General features: G+C 36.0%; 1 protein-coding gene across 8 annotated transcripts in view; it reads right to left on the bottom strand.

Moving 5' to 3' along the window:
* LOC120418133 (moesin/ezrin/radixin homolog 1) overlaps positions 1-20,382 on the bottom strand; it is a 69,134-nt gene that overhangs the window by 40,292 nt on the left and 8,460 nt on the right. For 3 of the 8 annotated variants that reach the window (XM_039580416.2, XM_039580417.2, XM_039580418.2), the window contains one exon: positions 17,367-17,460. In XM_039580416.2, the coding sequence (XP_039436350.1) occupies positions 17,367-17,378 (12 nt within the window). In that variant the 5' untranslated portion in view covers positions 17,379-17,460. Of the gene's footprint in view, positions 1-3,509; positions 3,976-4,183; positions 4,281-17,366; positions 17,461-20,382 lie in introns of those variants that run through there. The other 5 variants (XM_039580413.2, XM_039580420.2, XM_039580419.2 and 2 more) reach the window with 5 other exon arrangements.

Here is a 20,382-nt window from a genome sequence, read left to right as displayed (position 1 = left end):
TATCGCTCGTCCTGGGCTTATATGTGTTCTTGGCAGTGGATCGATGACTCGACTGACTGACTGTAAGAAAATATTTCCAATAACCATAAGGTCGGACACGATGCAGTGGGATTATCACGTATTGATGAGCTCACTCTATTCGGTTATACCTTAGCCGTGGATCTGGCACGATCTGACTTTGGAAAAAATCTGATACGTGACGGTAAGAGGAAAGACCATCAAAACTTTTGCGGCATTCAAATCGCTTCAAACTCATAAAAAGTGTTTCCTTGAAGATTACTGGCTGAGCGGCACTGACAATACAAAATCAAAAATGATTATTTTATAAAATTTTAGAATTGATTTTTGAATGTCACTAATACACGTCAGATTAAAAATTCCCAGGTATGAAAAAATATCAAATGATCAAATCAAACCAACACATTTGAAATTCAAATTCAAAAACAACATTTGAAATGACTTAACCCTCAACTGCCCATTTTTTTTTATTTTTCAGGAGGTCACTTTTGTTCTACGAAAAACTTTACTTCTCTTTTTTTAGTTTTTTCTTGTTTTATTTTTAAGTATATTAATTTGCATTTATCTTCACTATTCAACCACCACCTGAGCAATTCTCTACCAAAACCGGAAATGGATTTTATTTGTATTTTTTGATTTGGCTCAAACTTTGTGGGGGCCTTCCCTATGACCAAATATGCTATTTTGTGTCATTGGTTCACCCATACAAGTCTCCATACAATTTTGGCAGCTGTCCATACAAAAATAGTATGTAAATATTCAAACAGCTGTAACTTTTGGGTGAATTTTCTGATCAATTTGGTGTCTTCGGCAAAGTTGTAGGTATTGTTGAGGACTTTTGAGAAAAAATAGGTACACGGAAAAAAATTGCCAAAATTTCCCAAAATACGTATTTTTTGATTTTCGAGATTTTTTGATATGTTTTAGGGGACAAAAATCCGCAACTTTTGAGCCATAGAGAAACATGGTCAAAAAAATCTGCCGCCGAGTTATGAATTTTTGAAAAAATAGTGATTTTTGGAAAAAATCGAAGTTTTATGCAAAAACAAGTTTGACATTACTTTTTAATGCAAAATTGAATTTGCAATCGAAAAGTACTTTACAGATTTTTTGATAAAGGGCTCCGTTTTCAAGATATAGCCACCGAAAGTTTGATTTTAGCGAAATATTTGCAGTTTTTCAATTTTTAAAAATAGTGACCATGAGTGACCATTTCTAATTTTTTTTTTAAAGTTCAGAAAATTTGCTATAAAATTGTCTAAGAGACATTGAAGATTGGACCTCTGGTTGCTGAAATACAGCGGCTTAAAGAAAAAGAAACACGAAAATTGAAGTTTTCTAAGTCTCACCCAATCAGCCCACCATTTTCTAATGACGATATCTCAGCAATTAATGGTCCGATTTTCAATGTTAATGCATGAAACATTCGTGAAATTTTCCGATCTTTTCGAAAACAATATTTTGAATTTTTTAAATCAAGACTAGCATTTTAAATGGGCGTAATATTCAATATTTGGCCCTTTTAAAATGTTAGTCTTGATTTAAAAATATTAAAATATTTTTTTCGAAAATATCGGAAAATTTCACGAATGTTTCATATATTAACATTGAAAATCGGACCATCAATTGCTGAGATATCGTCTTTAGAAAAAGGTGGGTTTAGGTTTAGATTTAGAAAACTTAAATTTTCGTGTTTCTTTTTCTTAAAGCGGCTTATCTCAGCAACCAGACGTCCAATCTTCAATGTCTCTTAGACAATTTTATAGCAAATTTTCTGAACTTTTCAAAAAAAAATATTTTTAGAAATGGTCACTCATGGTCACTATTTTTAAAAATTGAAAAACTGCAAATATTTCGCTAAAATTAAACTTTCGGTGGCTATATCTTGAAAACGGAGCCCTTTATCAAAAAATCTGTAAAGTACTTTTCGATTGCAAATTCAATTTTGCATTAAAAAGTAATGTCAAACTTGTTTTTGCATGAAACTTCAATTTTTTCCAAAAATCACATTTTTTCAAAAATTCATAACTCGGCGGCAGATTTTTTGACTATGTTTCTCTATGGCTCAAAAGTTGCGGATTTTTGTCCTCTAAAACATATAAAAAAATCTCGAAAATCAAAAAATACGTATTTTGGGAAATAGAGTTTTAGTAAAAAAAATGTTGATAAAAAAATCTGCAATTTTTTTTTCTGTGTACCTATTTTTTCTCAAAAGTCCTCAACAATACCTACAACTTTGCCGAAGACACCGAATTGATCAGAAAATTCACTCAAAAGTTACAGCTGTTTGAATATTTACATACCATTTTTGTATGGACAGCAGCCAAAATTGTATGGAGACTTGTATGGATGAACCAATGACGCAAAATAGCTTATTTGGTCATAGGGAAGGCCCCCACAAAGTTTGAGTAAAATAAAAAAATACAAAAAATAAAAATGGTCGAAATCGGCCGATTTCGTAGAGAGTTGCTCAAGTTTCCTTTTAATGTTTGTACACAGCTAAAAAAGTAGTAATCCAGCTGCGTGTAAAAGGACGCAGTGTAAAATAAGTATTGCATTATTTTATGCAATTTTATGTGATTTTACACCCTGAAATGTGTAGCCCATCAGTATGGGAAACCTACTTGACTGAAATGTCAAGCTCATATATGCGTTTATCCTCTCTATTTTACATCGGTCTAACGGCCGAGCGGGATAATGCGCCAGTCCTTACTGTTGGTGCTGGGTTTGAATCCCGTCGGTTTCAACTTTTTTTTGTGTTTGCAAATTTGTACGTGCAGTGTGTAATATTAAGTGTTTATTTTGACGAAGGTGATGTGCATGCTTTTGCATGCGATTTTACCATCGGATTTTTTGCTGTGTAGATTTATATGTTTAGTCCTACAAATCAATGTTGATTTATCATTTTGTGAATTATACGACATTTTTGAAGAGTCAAATGTTTTCAACATATTTGCAATGACCTAAATTTTTGTTTGTGGAATTATTGCCATTTAATTGTTTTTTAGATACTATACCTACAAATTGTTGTCAGAAATTCCGTTCTCAAGATACAGATTTTGAAATATTTAGATACAATTTTTGCATGGACTGCTGTCAAATTTGTATGGAAACTTGTATGGACAAACTAATGATGCAAACTGACTTCCTTGAAGGCCTCTGCAAAGTTTAGGCCAAATAAAAAAAAAATACTTAAAATAATCAATTGTCGAAATTCCGAAGAATTTCTCAGTTGGAATGTCAGATAATGTTTTTTGTGTCAAAAAATGTGTAATATTACATCAGATAATCATCAGGTTCACATTTTCACACATTTTTATGTAATATTACTCAAAAAAGAGGTAATATTTATTCTCCCAAATATTCAAAATCCCAAAATTAAACTTTTTTATTTTGCTGTGTACTATGTTTTTCCGGGAATTTGACTGAAATCCCGGAAACCAAGAGATTTTTTTCTACAATTCTTGGCTATAAACTACTTTAAAAATTACCATTTTTCCGCCAGCCACCATTTTGAGCGACTATAGTTCCACTGCGCTGTCTCCACTGATCCGCAATATATCTCCGAGACGCTTGTTCAAGCGTTACCGTGTTTCACTTTCAGTTTCGCTGATAAACTGGATTCCTGCTCGACACACCACCAGCTCCGAATTACGACTCCTAGACACCTCTATAAGCCTATCACTATCACACAACAATCTTCCAGCGAGCAATCGCCGGCGGCCTAGTTGTACACCGTTGCACTAAAATAAATCACTTGTATAAATTCAAGCCCCAACCTCAGCTTCAGATGATCCCCCACGATGCTAATTTCTTCTTTGCAAATTTTTTGCCCGATCCAACAGAGTGGCGTCGTCCCCGTCCAGCGCTTCGACCGTTTGACCGTTTTTCCCGCTCGAAACTGTTTTTTGAACTCCGTTTGAAATTACGAATTTGCTCAGGATTCGACGTCAACGCGCACACACAACACCAACTTCCTCTCCTCCCCACAGCAGGAACACACAGAACGTACTCTCACACAGCGCAAAGCTCTTTCTCAAAAAAAGAATTTAAAAAAATAGTGAGAAAGAGAGATGCGCCAGAAAGAAAGAGCACACAGAGGAAAGGATGATCGCTGGATCATCAGGGCACTAAGTGAGAGAAAGGACCCAATAGTTCCACGCACCAGACACCTCACACAAGTAATCCACCAATTTGTTCACCTCAACCGCCAAAAGTGTACTAATGGCACCGCAAAACTCTTCCGAGCCCGAACTGTGCCTTAATCCACCTTGTTCGAGTGGGGATCTTGATTCTCTCTCGCACGCATCGTGGTATTGGTGTTGATCGCTTAAGTCGCTCTCCCGCGCTCTCGCCAATTCTCACCTTCTCGCTTCTTTCGCGCTCACCGGTTATCCGAATGGGGAGAGGCAGCAGTACCGATGTAAGCTGCGAATTGGAGTTTGGCGGAGTTCAGTTAGAGCCGTTTGGGGATGGTCAATTTAAAAATTAGAACCAACTTAGAGAAATTTATCAAGTATCTTTCAATAATATCTGAAAAATTGCTCTGAACATTTCAGCGAAGCCTGAAAAATCCTGCATTTATTTTTAATTTTTCAATGTCTTGCGAAAAAGACTAAAGAACCTTAAACCCTTCAATAACAAAATAACAAAAAATAACAAAATGACTTTTCTTAGATTTTTTTTATGAAACTTTGTCCTTGTATTCCCTATGTGAAAATACGTTATTTTGCTGTTTTTGTTGCCATACAAGTCTCCATACCATCTCGAGATGAAATTATTTGATCGATTTGCTGTCTTCGGCAAAGTTGTAGGTTATGATAAGGACTTTACAGAAAAAAACAGGTACACGGAAAAATCCGACATTTGTTTAACTTTATATCACTAAAAGGTGAATTGCCGAAATATTTTGTTTTTTTATTTTAGATTTTTTGTGTGTTTTATGGGACTACTAAACAAGTCTTGATGATAACGCAAATCTGGTTAAAGAGATATGAATTTTTGAAAAAATATTGTATATTGGACAAACCAAATTCAAATCAAATCATTTTAAAAACCCAAACCGATTTTGCAATGTAAAGTACTTTACATTATTTTTTTAATTATGATGTGTATTTTTCTCAAGTTACGGCCAGTTTTGGTCCAACGGTTTTGGGAACACATTTTCGATTTTTTTTTGTTTATTTTCTTTTGCTTTTTAAAAATCTTTCATAAAAAACCGCATTAATTTTGTCAACTAATTAACTTAGTTTTCAACTGAAGATATCTCCAAGACTATTCAGTTTGCAATGCTAAATTTAAAATTTCAAAATTATTGTTGTTGAAAAGATTGTCAAGGAAAAAATGTTACAGAAAAAATCGGAGAAAAAATATAAATTAAAAAAATTACTAGACAACTATTCTGCAGTTAATTTGAAAAATTCCTGAAATCTAAAATAATCATAAATTTCAATTTTCAACCATGAGATTTTTTCATGACGTTTTGAAATAAAAATTTTCCAACATTCAAAATTTTAATGCTTTTACTCAAATTTACCGCTTTTAAAAGCCCAAAAAACGATTTGAATAAAAATAATACCTCCACACACAAAATTTAATTGAGAATCATCCCTTACAGAAGCATAGCCTTTTTCAGTTCAATACTTCTCTCTCATCCCATCCATCTCCGAGAGAGAGTTTACCTTCATTCATACTTGAGCCTCCTGATCTTCGTCCGATTTTCGCACATTTACGATAATTCCGTGTTCAAACTTCAAACAACTCTGTTTGAAAAAGCACGCGCATGTATTTGTGACTTTTGCGGCTAAGCCAAAGTCAACAGATTTCGTTTTGGACGTTGTTTTCGTTGTTATTTTTGCCCAAAATAAACCACTCTTTCTCTTGCCCTGGCTCCAGCTCCAGACGACGATGATCGACGTGATCGTGTTCGTAAGCACCTCATAGCCAGCCCACACTACAGGTGAATGTGATGCAACATTCCACAAAAAAAGAAGAGCCCAAAAGCCCTGGGGTGGTATTGGTGGCAGCAAAGCGATGACGAATCGAGCCTGTTATGCACAAACTGATCGATGATCTGATCGGCTCGGCGGATTTCTTCAGCCCTCGTGGAGATCAAGTGCGCGATCTTCACCGTACAAAATCACCGTTGACGAGACACAAAAACTCTACCGAGCCGCTCCGGTGGTGTGTTGGTGTTGATGACGTCGTATGGGTGCGCGCAAATACGCGACTTTGTTGGTGTGGCAGAACCGCGTGATGATCGCGCATTTTTTATCAACGATAGTAGTGGTAGTGGTGGTGTTCACACACAGACACAGCTGCCGACACACCGTAAAGGCGGTGTAGAGATTCGGCAGAGTACCGAAACGCTGATCATCGGGTGGGTTTTATATCGGTACATACTGGCGGGTTTGGATAGCTCATCGGACACACGCAAAAATTGCATCCGAAAACCTGTTTTTTCACGACGTTTATTTTTCTTCTTCGTGTATTGAATGCTTCATTGGTTTGTTTCGTTGGCGATGACGACATTCACATCCACTGCATGGTCCGCGGGGAGTGATAATTTTACTGGGTTGAAATTGAAACTTGGATCATCCAATGAATCCGATGGTTTTAAGGTGTTCTGTAAAGACTTCAATACATTTAATAAACTATTCAGTCCAGACTTGATTATCCGAAGCCTCGATTATCCGAAGTTTTGATTAATACATATCTAGACTTTTTTTTATTAGATCCTGTAAACAAATGTAAAAAATGACAAAAAACAACAACAAAAAACAAAAAAAAATCCAGATATGGTGATAAAAACTCTATAAGCTGAAAACATTTCCATTTTTTTTTTCTTTAACCCTCTACTGCCCAATTTTTTTCGAAATTTTTTATTTTCCTCTTGTTAAGGAGTTCATTTTGAGCTACTTTTGTTCCACGAAAAACTTTACTTCTCTTGTTTATTTTTTAGTATTTTAATTTGCATTTATCTTGTTTAATTTATGTTTGTTTTTGGTAGTATTTGGCCTATTCTATCTCCTTCTATCATTACATTTTGCCTATCTATTTTTTTCATGTTTTTATAGCCACTTTTTCAATGTTTTGCTTGTTTTTCACATTTTCGGTTATGAAATGGCACCATTATTATTTAAATTGTAAATAAATGCGTAGAGGCATAGTCTGGGACACTAGAAAAATTACTGCATACTTCTTTTTACTTAAAATATAGGAAATGTTAGTAAAAAACACTGCCAAAGTTGACCCCTAAAAATGTCATTTTTAAAAAACATTGGCAAAGTCACATGGATCTAATCAGATCTAATCTAATCAGACCCTAGCGCAGCCAATCTTTCGAAGGGATCCTGGAGAGTGCCTTACGTTAGATGACACCTAGCACTCTTCTTGTCATTTATTAACATTTGCAGTGCGCCATTGCATTAGAATGCATTGAAACATCACAAGCGTTAAAGCGGCCAGGCCTACTGCGTAAAGCCGTATCGCAGAGATGACTCGTAATTGGGTTGAGTTTGAGCACAGAGTGTTCGAACAACAACACAATTCTGAATCGACAGGGGAGGAAGAAGCGTGGGGACACACCACCATACGCTCCGAGATTTTGGTTTGTATTCGTTGGGAGCACCATGCTAAGAAGGTTTGGTACTCCGGGACCCTCTGGGATGGGACATTGTATTTCCACGAATGCCCTGGACACTATTTGCCGTGGTTATAGCGTCACAACTCGCTCTACATTGGCAAAGTCACATAAAACAAGTAAAACTTCCAACCCAAAAATTTTCTAAAATTTTAAGAGTTCTTCTTTCCAATGCTTTTTAAAGATCAAAAATTGGTTGAAAAAATGATTTTTGGCGATTTTTAAATCGAAGCCCGTCTAAAGGCGGGGTTGGGTTGTAGAGAGACTTTGTTGATGGGACTGCTGGTTGTAAGATATAGCCTATTAAAGTTGGTGAAAAATAAGTTTTTCTCAGTGTCACGCAATTAAGCACTCATTTTTCTACTGACGATATCTCGGAAGATGTTGATTCGTTTTATAAAGTTAGTTTCCTTTAAACAAATATTTGAAAAGTAGTAAGTTTTTGGTATTTTTTGTTCTTATGTATTTGATATTTTTTAGTATTTTTAAAATTTTTATTTTGAAGTATTTTTTAAGTTGTCATTAAAAAAAAAGTAATTTTAAAAATGGACAAAAAATTACAAATACATAAATCAGAAAAAAATACTAAAATATACTAAAAAATTACTTCAAAATTTTAAAAAAAATATATCGACAATTTTTAAGCAAAAAATAGTTTTTGTACAATTAAGTTTTTTTTTATTTTTTGTACATATTTGTATTTTTTGCAATTTTGTAGAAACATTTTTCAAACTTCTTGAAAAACGTTTTGTAAACTTTTGTTGTTAATTTTGTTAATTTTGCAGTTGTTGTATTTTTGTTATTTGTAACTTTTCTGCATTTTTGTTTTGTTTTTATTTGTTATTGTTAAGTATTTTTTATAGTATTTTCTGAAGTATTTTTTCCAGTATTTTTTGTATTTTTTTTAAAAGTAATTGAAAAAATGGGCAAAAAACTTACAAAGCAACTACAACTACAAAAATCAGAAACAATACTAAAAGATACTCAAAAATTACTTCAAAATTACAAAAAAAATATTGAAAAATTAAAAAAAAAGTTTTTTATTATTTTTTTCTTATTTGTACATATTTGTATTTTTTTACAATATTTTAGAAAAAAATCCTTAATTAATCCACCCTTAGGTGGTTGGCGCCTTCCTCACATTTAAAGGGTGCCATCCAAAATGCAAAAATTGCGTAAATAACACTTAAGTGCTTATAACTTTTGATAGGGTTGTCAGATCTTCAATGTTTTGGACGCGTTGGAAAGCTCTTTTGAATACCTATCCAACGATAGGTCGCATGAGAGATCCGGAGAGATCAACATATCTGAGATTCGGCCTCCAAAAAGCGTATAAATAACACTTAAGTGCTTATAACTTTTGATTGATTTGTCAGATCTTCAATGTCTTGGACGCGTTGGAAAGGTCTTTTAAATTCCTTTCTGTTATGTAAAATGTATAGCATGGCGAGTTTTCTTACAAAAACCACCCTTTTTACAATCTTTCGGACTTTTGTTAAAATCGTTTTTTTAGCATAACTTTTGAAGTACTTAACTAAACTGCATAATTTTTAATAGCGACTTATGGGACCCCAAGACGGATCGAACGACGTCAAAACGGACAAAATCGGTTCAGCCAATGTCGAGATAATCGAGTGACAATTTTTTGATCAACATCCCACCACACACACAGACATTTGCTCAGAATTTGATTCTGAGTCGATAGGTATACATGAAGGTGGGTCTAGGAGGTCTAATTGAGAAGTTCAATTTTTGAGTGATTTTATAGCCTTTCCTCAGTAACGCGAGGAAGGCAAAACGCAAAAATTTACAAATAAATAAATCAGAAAAAAATACTAAAATATACTGAAAAAATACTTCAAAATTTTTGAAAAATATATCGATGTATATAATTTTGCAGTTGTTGTATTTTTTTTTATTTGTAACTTTTCTAAATTTTGTTTGTTATTATGTGTTATTATTAAGTATTCTTTAGTTTTTTTTTGTTTTTTTTTTATAGTATTTTCTAAAGTACTTTTACTAGTATTTTTTGTATTTTTTTGTGTTATTTTTTAAGTAATTAAAAAAAATGGGCAAAAAACTTACAAAACAACTACACCTACAAAAATCAGAAACAATACTAAAAGATACTAAAAAAATACTTCAAAATTTAAAAAAAAAATGAAAAAATTTTGCCAAAAAAAATAGTTTTTTATTATTTTTTCTTATTTGTACATATTTGTATTTTTTTTGCAATATTTTAGAAAAAAATTAAAACTTTTTGTGAACGATTTGTAAACTTTTATTGTCAATTTGATTAATTTTGCAATTTTTATATTTTTTCTAGTATTTTTCAGTATTTTTCAGTATTTTTTAAGTATTTTTAAAGCTTTTTTGATTTTTTAAAAATATCTTTTTATTATTTTACAAAAAAATAGAAATACAGCTAATTCTGCAATTTTTTAAAATTTTGTAAACATTGTAAGTTTTGTAAATTTTGTAAATTTTGGTAAATTTTGGTAAATTTTGTAAATTTTGTAAATTTTGTAAATTTTGTAAATTTTGTAAATTTTGTAAATTTTGTAAATTTTGTAAATTTTGTAAATTTTGTAAATTTTGTAAATTTTGTAAATTTTGTAAATATTGTAAATATTGTAAATTTTGCATTTTTTGCAAATTTTGTAAATTTTGTAAATTTTGTGAATTTTGCAAATTTTGTAAATTTTGTAAATTTTGTAAATTTTGTAAATTTTGTAAATTTTGTAAATTTTGAAAATTTTGTAAATTTTGTAAATTTTGTAAATTTTGTAAATTTTGTAAATTTTGTAAATTTTGTAAATTTTGTAAATTTTGTAAATTTTGTAAATTTTATAAATTTTGTAAATTTTATAAATTTTGTAAATTTTATAAATTTTGTAAATTTTGGAATTTTTGTACCATTGTGAACTCAAACGCAAAAGATGATTTTGTTTGCCACCTTAATATGTTTAAGGTGACAAAAAATCATCTTTTGCAAAATTTACAACATTTACATCATTTACAAAATTTACAACAATTTAAAATGAATAAAAAAAACTTCATTGAACCTCATCACAACTTCCCTTTTGATAACAAAATTAGCGGGTAATCGAGAACCCATTTCTATCGTGTGGAGTCATTAACTTGATTCTTTTATAAGAACTGGAAAAATATGTAGTTCGATTGCTCCAAGTTTATTTTTTCAATTTTTAAGGTTGAACATTTTGGTCAATTGTAATTAATCGTGTAATTCATAATTAATCATTCTGCCAAAAAACCCGGAAAATAACATAAACATACCAAAGCTTCAACGCACGAAATATATATTTAATATTATTATTATTACACACGATTAACACATTGTTAAATCGGTACCACAGCAAAATAAATAAACATGACGTAAATTTATTACCTCTTACAATTTGTGTGAGTCACGCGGTAAGGTCCACCCGTCATCCGTTTCGCGCCAGATGCTGCGCGGCAAATGGTGGAGAGTAAATGATGTTGTTTTTGTACACATCCGGTCAATGACAGCGTCAATGGTTTGATCTATACGACACTGTATGCCAAAATAACTATAACTTGATGTAAGAGTAATTGCAATTTATTGATTCAAGAAGTGATGTAAGTTTTATATACAGATTTACGATTTCCTGGACTCCGTTCTTCGTCATTTAGAGAGAGAGTTTCACCTTCTCGTAGTGAACTCTACTAAAGCTGGCGATTATCTTCGGCATTTATGAATCACCGACACTTCTAGGAAAATACCTGTACCGTGAGGTAAGCCGTGAAACGGCCCGTGAATCATTGCTAATGTCAACGATGTTTCATAAAGTTGGCCGTTTTATCTGGGCAAGAATGTTGTATCTTTATTGCTCAAAAGAATGCACGCGCTTTGATATCCGATTGTCACGCCATTGTCAATACCTCAATACCTGTTCCGAATGTTTATCGATCACACCTCGGAAGAGTCGGTACTATTTATACCGAGAGGGTCCAAGGACGCCCCCAAACAACAACAACAACACGCAACGGAAGGCATATATTTGCATCGGGGGTTCAGCTAAAATCTATTGGGAATTCCACCGCTCTAAGTGGGTCTCCCTAAACACAATGGCCAGCGTCCAGCAGCCTCAGCAAACGCTCAATTGAGCTTTATTTTTTGCACTCAAATGCAGATTCATTCAATATCGTCTGGCGGCGGCTGCTGCTGCATACAAATGATGCAATTACCATTTCCATTTATCAGAGTTTGGCCAATCTGTGCGCCCTCGAGAGCAAGTGTAATTGTGAGGTTATGTGTGTTTTATGTAGAGGGCCTGCTCCCGGAAAACCACACGACCCTCCCCCTTTGAAAACCGCAAAACGAAACAAGCTATAGACTGAGACTGAGACAGGTAGAGAGGAAGATTCCATCGGGAACTCGGTATAGAGTTTTGACCTTTCGAGAGGCTGAACTCACCGGCGCTAAACGCTGTTGTAAGCCGCGAGTGGGATCAGCTTGGAACAACAATTACATTACCTGGAGGGTGACTCGAATGAGCTTCACGTGAGCCAGTAAAGCTATGCCTGCTGGGATGAGCTCCGAAGCTTATCAATTATTCTACATGACAGGTGACATTACGAGTCAAGCCCTTGATCATCAGCAGCAAACCCCAAGCAGCTCTTCCTCAATTCTGTGCACTAATGGAGAGACTGCTAAACCTACAATCGATTAATTTTTATGACAAACTTTTTAGCAGTAATTGACTTAGTATAATTAACCAATGAGTAAGCTTTAATCCCTGAGGGAAATGCTTCATCGTCGACGTGCCTCCCAAGCTGCAAAGCTACGATAACGGCTTGTTTAAATCATGTCTTATCATGTCAAGTTAATTTGTACTCTTTTTCAAATTTTAAGACAACCCTCGCAACACATTTCCGCGGATCCGGGTCAGTGACGCCCGTCGCCATAGTTATCGATTCTGGCCAGTTTCCCGAAACGCGACCTTCAAGCGTGTTTGTAAACAAGTTGAATGAAAGGAACGCACCCACCACACCCAACGCAGTGTCGTTCACAAATAGATCGTGCACGGTCCGTAACAGAACATATGTGCGGACAGAATCGGAGCGTCTGGTCGCCGACCGCTCCGTTCCGGTCACTGTTATTATTAGTATAAAAAGCTATGGAGTAAGGTTGTTTGAAATTTCGATGATCTTCCCCAAAAATACTTGAAGAGTTAATTTTGGTTCTCAAAATAAAATCAATTTCATTTTCGTTGTGCCAACAATTGCCGACTTTGCCCCAGAAAGCGTCGGCCTGTTGTTTTGTTTATTGTGATACGCGGGTGCGCGTACCAGGTCGGACCTGGTCCGTTGATGGCGCAACGACCTTATACGGGTCAATTAAACAAACGGAGCAGAACGATTCCGATTATCAAAACAAATCAGCCTCAGCGCGTTTTGGACGATTTGCAGCGACACCGAGTATTGAACACTAGGTCAAGCCTAACTGTTTCTTTTACTATGGAATGACTGTACTGGATACGCGAACAAGAGCACACATGACTCAAGGTTTGTTTCAAACTGAACCCAATAACCTCGTCTAGAAAGTCAACACAACTTGGATTTTGTGTTCGCGTCATTGTTTACCAACCAACCAACCATACTGGCGGAAAGTTTTTGGTAGAATCTTTCCAAACAGGTAGATAACCTACTAACCTTGTAACGCGTAATGCTACCCCCCTCCTGGAGCTTTAAAACCAACCAATTGCGTAACAGTACACTGGTGTAAGACCCCCATTAAAACCACTTGACCCACGGAGAGACGGCAGCAGCAGTCTTGGCCTCGGGGGCACGGCCACTTTTCTACCGACATGTGGAAATATCAGATCTTAGATCATACACACAGTACTGGTGCCCGCCAACTTCATGCAGAGTGAGGACTTTCGGTCTTAGTCAGAGAGAGAGAACTGTTGATTAATTAACAAAGTAGAGCTAGTTGAAGGTATCTACACCCAAAACAGAAATCTCTGGCATCCAATGTGGTAGCTAAAATATGTTTTCTTCTCTTTTTGACTTATATATCAGAGGATCTGTCAAGCGCAATGACTCAAAGACAGTCGTTGACCTAATTACGAAGGGGACTGACAATTTCAAGCCGTCTGGTCGGTGGATAAAATCTGTTGACTTAAGTTTTTCAACGCTTTGTTACGTTTTGACTGGACACGAGTGAAGTTGATGCCGGCAAGTGCAGTTAACTACAATGGTGATAAGTATAACTAAGCGATTACTAATTGAAACTGCTAAAAAAAGGACTACCAAAAACAAATCATGTAGACATATTTTGTGCAAGTTCAAGTCAAAGGTACACAAAATACCAATTCAATGTCTATTCAAGCTCGCCAAGCTGTGATTTATGCGCAAGATTCTGCCAACAGTTCAGCAGTGAAAATTACTCATCATAAGCTTTTAAGCGCTAATTAGATTCACGATGCTTCCTCACCGCGAGAATAAGGTAAAAATTATTTGTTTTTGCATCGTCTTGCTAATTACATGCACAAGCGAGAGAGAAAAAAAATATCATACATAGGGTAGGTGTCCCTATTTTGACCCTATAAGATTTAACGACTCAGAAATTTCCTGAATTTAACTGTGACTGTCAGTTATGACAGATTTTGCCACATATGGGACCATTTTTCAATGCCAAAAATGAAACATTCGGAAATCACTGCAGGTTGGTTAAACATATTTTAATTTGTTTAATATCGATGCATATTTTACTAAATTTGTTGAAACTCTGATAATTGAAGTAAATGTTCAATTTAGGCTCGATATCCAAAAGCTGCTGATTTATTTCAGCTACACTCAGACAACCTCTTATTCAAGGGTCCTGATTTTCGGTTCAAAGATCAGAAATCACTCACTCTCATCGCCGAACGAATCTTTGCCGACTGGAACGCGCAACCTTTCGCGAGCGAACACGACCCGCTAGCTGCCAGCTCTTGTGGCCTGCACTACCACAGTATGCCGTAAATTTATATTTGGCATGGTGGAAATAGCTGTCAAATGTGTTTTTGATGTTGTGTTATCAAAAAAAATTGCAAAACATTTTTAAATAATGTTGATTTTAAGCAGTTTAATCAATTATCAATTATGCGAGAGAACGCAATCGGTCTCTCTGAGCCATTCGGTGTGCTACTCGATTGGAGTGAGTGGGAGAGCAAAGAGAGAGTATTCAGTAGCGATTGGTGTGGAAGTGACAAACGGTAAGAAAACATCAGAGCAGTTTTGCTTTGCGTAAAATTTCAAGCAAAACATTGTAATAGGGCCAAAGCCGAAGTGTAAACATAGAGTCTATCCTGCTCACGTCAGTTGATGTTTACATTAGGAACGAGCATGATAGGCGCTTTGTTTACACTTCGGCTCCGGCCTTATTACAATGTTTTGCTTGATTTGTGCTCGCGAGTGAATGAGTCTTTTTAGAGCAATCAGGACCCTTGTATAAGATATAACCTCTCAGAAATTTTACAAGTTCTGACAATTATGACAGATTTTGCAACCTATGTGACCAACTTTCAATGCCAAAAAAAGAGACATTCGGTGGTGTAGACTTCAGTTTGGTTATAATTTATTTTGATTAAAAATAGAGCCTACAGAATACAGAATTTGTTAAAACTCGGAAAATTTCACTGATTTTTTTTTAGGATTGAAGTATTAGACAATAGCTGCTAACAAAACAAAATTAAAAAAAATATGTATTTATTTGAGCTACTTTCAGCCAACTAATTTTCTATATTTATTATATTTTCAGTAGTTTTTTTTTAAATTTTGAGATGAAAAATGGTCATTCCAATTTAATTTTTAAAGTGAAGATCAACGCATGTAAAATCGGTCAATGACCGAGATTGCCTGATATTTGACAGAGTTCGGGAGTCCGCTATCATCAGTGAGCCGATCGTTGAATGTTCCCTTATAGCGCCAGCCTTGATTGTTTTTTTGGGAGGCAACCGCCAGTTGACACACACGAAGTTGACACGAAAGAGTGCGAGCTCAACACCCTAAGGGCCGGGCGATACGACATGATTTTTTTACTCTTTTTTCCTATCTATTTCTTACTTGTACGGGGAAGTGTGGTAACAACAATCGATGGAATGCAGTAAAAATGAAGGTGATCTGAATTTCGGTAGAATTCAAACGAAAAATGAATTAGAGAGAGGTTGAGAGTTAAACGACTCTGTGAAATGTCGATTGATCACAACCCCTGGTGGAGATAACTTAAGGGGTTACATACATGTAAATCGGCAAAAATGTTGGTTGGAGGTTGGTATGAGGACAATTTTTTTTAATCTGATTTTAAGATATTAGAACACACATTTTCATCTGTCAACTAAACAAATTTGGAGAAATTTGGTTGTATCCTTGCCGAGTTTCAAAAAACGGGTGTCACGATATCTCAACACTGCTTTGACCAAATCGGCTCAAAATTTTGGTGAGGACTTGTTAAACCGGTCCCATGTGCATGACGAAGGCCGATTTTCAAAAAGTTTATTTTAAAAAAAGATAAAAATATTTTTATGTTTTTCATACATAAATCGTTAATTTTTGATTTTTGTATTTTTTTAAGAAGCAAAATTTTTAATTTGGGCTTCGTCATGCACACGAAATATGTCTTTAGAGTCTTCACCTCAAATTTCAATCTATTTGGTCCATCCCATCTCGAGATATCGTGGCACCCGTAATTCAATTCGGTGTTTAAAGAAAAACGCTCAGAAAGTTTGACAGCCCGCTTTGTGCATGGCAAAATTTTAAGCTTAATTCGTCTCATACTCAGTTTAATCATGATAAATCTTTTTGAAACTTTCCGGAGTGATTAAAAATTATATTTTTAGTGGATTCGTCAATTTTCTGCAATATGAAATTTTGTGATTTTTTACATGTATGTAACCCCTTAATCAAACTTCACTTTTTAAAAATAAACTTTTCGATCGAAAATTCAATTTCACACCAAAATGATAAAAAATGCAAGAATTCTAACTAATCATTATCATTTTTATCAACTTGTGCAACAGTCAAAAATTAAATGTAATTTTACTAGTTTTTTTTTTGTTCAAAGATTTTAATATTTTAGTAAAACTAGAGTTTAACTTCATTTCTGAATTGTCTTCACATAAAAATTTGCAAACATCAAATTGATCAGAAAATTCGAGAAGTTATTCATAAATCGACTATGTAAAGTAATACCTCCACTTGGACCAAAAATTGGGACTAGACCACATATAGGGACATTTTCCCTATATCTGTACCGAACCAACACGCGATAAATATTTACAGTCAGAGAGACTTCGCGAGCTGGAGACTCGCCGCAAAATACAGCGATAATTATTATGGCTATTACCCTAACGATAAAAGACACACGCTCCACCCATCATCGACGGGGGAGTGAGGAAAGCGGCCGGGGTTATCCGACTCTGTAGGCAAACTGGCTAAATATAAGTGGGATAAATGCAAATATGGCTGTATTGTCGCCCACGTGGCGGCTCGTGTACTACTGAGAAAGTGCAACACGTTGCGCGGGCTCTGACGAATCGGGATTCAATATGGACATCCTCAGGGTCGTCCATAAAATGTATGATTGATATTTGAACGGAGTACAATAACAAGTAACAAGTGATGACTAATGCTGACTTGTTCTTTTGATTACACAACAGTTTGATTTTTTTTTACTTACCGATTTAGGCATTTTGGAAGGTTTTTGTTAACTCGACGGAGGCAAAATGTTAAATCCAGTTGAGGAATCACACTTTACAGTACGATATCAGCTTCTGTAAAGAGAAAACGAAATAAATCATTAGAAATTGGAACAAACAACTTCAACAAGTAAAAACAAACAAATCCCAATATATGGCACCAAAGCTCGGATGGCATGTCGTCAAATTATAGCTAATTTATTAACCAAACATGAGAATCTCTTTGCAAGAAACGTTCAACTCCAAGTGCAGATCATGTGGGGATACCGTGGAAAATCTCCCTTCAAAAAAAAAAAATCAAAATCAAATTATTCGCTCTACAGCATTGCCTTGGCGTTTTCGATAGAGAGATTCCTACTCGAAACTAGGTGTCCGAAGGCTTGATTGTTGAGGCAATTGCAAACCTTTTTTTACACCTTAGCTTCCATCCACCCCGGGATTCAAACTGACGACCTTTGGATTGTGAGTCCAACTGCCTACCAGCGACTCCACCGAGGCAGGACCCAGGGAGACGACTCCTACACCTGGACTGAGCTATCGGCCTAACCCTTTAGGTTAGATCGGGGCCAGCATTTACTTCCCCATCCGACGGAAGGCGTGGTCAGACAAATCTCGTCTCAAAAAATTTGTGGGACCGTCTGGGATCAAACCCAATCCCCTGTTTTATTGTTATCAATAGCTGATAAAATCCATGTTTAATAATTATCGTGTGAGTTTTCAAAAAGCCGTAAGAGCCACCGTGACCTCTGACACTAATTTTCGTTTTTCTCGAAAATGAAACAAAATTTAATTTATTTCAAGTATGGGGCACTTGAAGGACGTGTAGATGAACAATCTCGAGCATTTTTGATATTGGTTTTTCGTAAGTAGGTCGAATACCGATGCAAAAAGGACTTTGTTTACCAATGGCTCTTACGGCTTTTTGAAAACTAATCCGAGAATTATAACTCATTTTGAAAACCAAATTCAGAAGAGGTTCGTCGCTTAAGTTGACATCTTTCGGTGTTTTTTTTTTTTTTTTTTTTTTTTTTCAATCTAGCTTTATAAACAGATTGATCGCAGCATCTACCCCCGAAGCTACCAGATCGCGATAACCGCGCGCACAATCGCTGCAAATCTTCGGTGGTTTTATATTCAATCAACGGAGCACAAATTGCCTCCTTTTTTCGCGTAAAAAATGCAGCAAAAGAAGAAGATCGCAGGTAAGAGTGAAATTTTTATGACCACTGCAACATCAGTCGATGAATTTTTAATGGACTCCACCAGCGTCTCGCCCCCAGACTTCCCTCCCCCTCTTAAAAACCACAAAACTGCCCAGGCTTTGCGATTTATTACTACTAACGGCGCTGAGATGTGCTTTTAGGAAGAAGCTTTTTTCTCGAACGAAAGTAAGAGGTTGAGTTTTCGACTCCGAAACTTGGCCTGACTTGGCCGATCGCCGACGAAAGTGAATGTGTGTTAGGATTGTTATCTCTCCGCGTGATACAACGGTGGTGTGTGCGTCAGGTCTTTGGACGTGAGAAGTGTATGGGATGTGATGATCGAAGGATCGTGACGAATTTGTGATGGATAAGCTTTGCAATGCGCGACTTTGAACGGGGCCCCGGCGATTGAGTTGGTAGCGATGTGGTTGGTGCGAAGTTTGTTATGTCATATACGAGAGGGGATAGTGAACGAACTCTTTCAAGTGATGGAATGTGGGTCTAGTGGAAGCTTTCGTAGTTTTTTATGTGATATCACAAAACTCTCGTTTTACCTTAGTCTAATACATCTGCTTATTGCAAACAAATTACTCAAATCAAATTATTCGCTCTACAGCTTTGCCTTGGCGTTCTCGATTGCGAGATTCCTACTCGAAACTAGGTGTCCAAAGGCTTGATTGTTGAGGCAATTACAAACCTCTTTTGACACCTTAGCTTCCATCCACCCCGGGATTCAAACTGACCACCATTGGATTGTGAGTCCAACTGCCTACCAGCGACTCCACCGAGGCAGGACCCAGGGAGACGACTCCTACACCTGGATTGAGCTAACGACCTAACCTTCTAAGTTAGACCGGGGCCAACATTTACTTCCCCGTCCGACGGAAGGCGTGGTCAAACAAATCTCGTCTCGAAAAATGCCACCGGGACCGTCTGGGATCGAACCCAAGCCGACTGGGTGAGAGGCTACCACCAATGCTTGAAAAGGGATCTATCACTGAATGGGACTGCTCGATATTTGATAGAACTTTCTGTCAGCGATCATTTCCCAAAGCGATATTTGATCTCTGACACACAACGCCTATCATGATCATCATTGCTTGGCGACGGTCGATGAACGTAAACACGAAGACGAAACGAACGAAAAATGGACACCACTCAAGCAGCCACCCGAACGAGACAACGTGCTCTTTCTCTCGTTTTTGTCTCTCTCTTCCTAGTGTATGCTGCGTGGTGACAGGAGTCATATGATTGCTATCATTGGAGAGATGATCGGAATCTCGGTAGAATGTCAAACGACCGCTCTCTAAGCGATTTTTTTCCTGGAGGGAAGTCAATGACTGTGTGAGTGACTTTGCGTAGCACTCATTCCATTGTGTGTGAAACGAACGAAAGTAGAATGTAAAAATCAGGTTGTCGTGGTGAAGACGATTGGAGTATTCTGTCAACCACGCTTACCCTTACACCACGGTTCCCGGAATAAATTACTACGAAGTCGATTACCCAAAGTTTTGTTATTTTTTATAGTGGTCTGAAAATGTTACTTCATCTACCTGTTATTGTTGTTTGGTATATTGTAGATTCACCCTAAATAGCAACATCCAGCCAGGTTGGCTACTCAAGTCGCAAAATCGGTAAATACGGAATTTGTTGTTTCTTGATTTTTGTTGATGTTTATGTTGCCAGGTTTTAATAATGAACATTTGAATTTTATGTTTCGTAATACATTTGTTGCAATTTTTTCGATGTCTTATTTTTGATGGTTGAGCTAATGTATGACCCATAAACTACGCTA

This window comes from Culex pipiens, chromosome 1, assembly GCF_016801865.2.
Source record: "Culex pipiens pallens isolate TS chromosome 1, TS_CPP_V2, whole genome shotgun sequence".
Lineage (NCBI taxonomy): Eukaryota > Metazoa > Arthropoda > Insecta > Diptera > Culicidae > Culex > Culex pipiens.
This window is presented reverse-complemented; position numbering and strand designations above follow the sequence as displayed.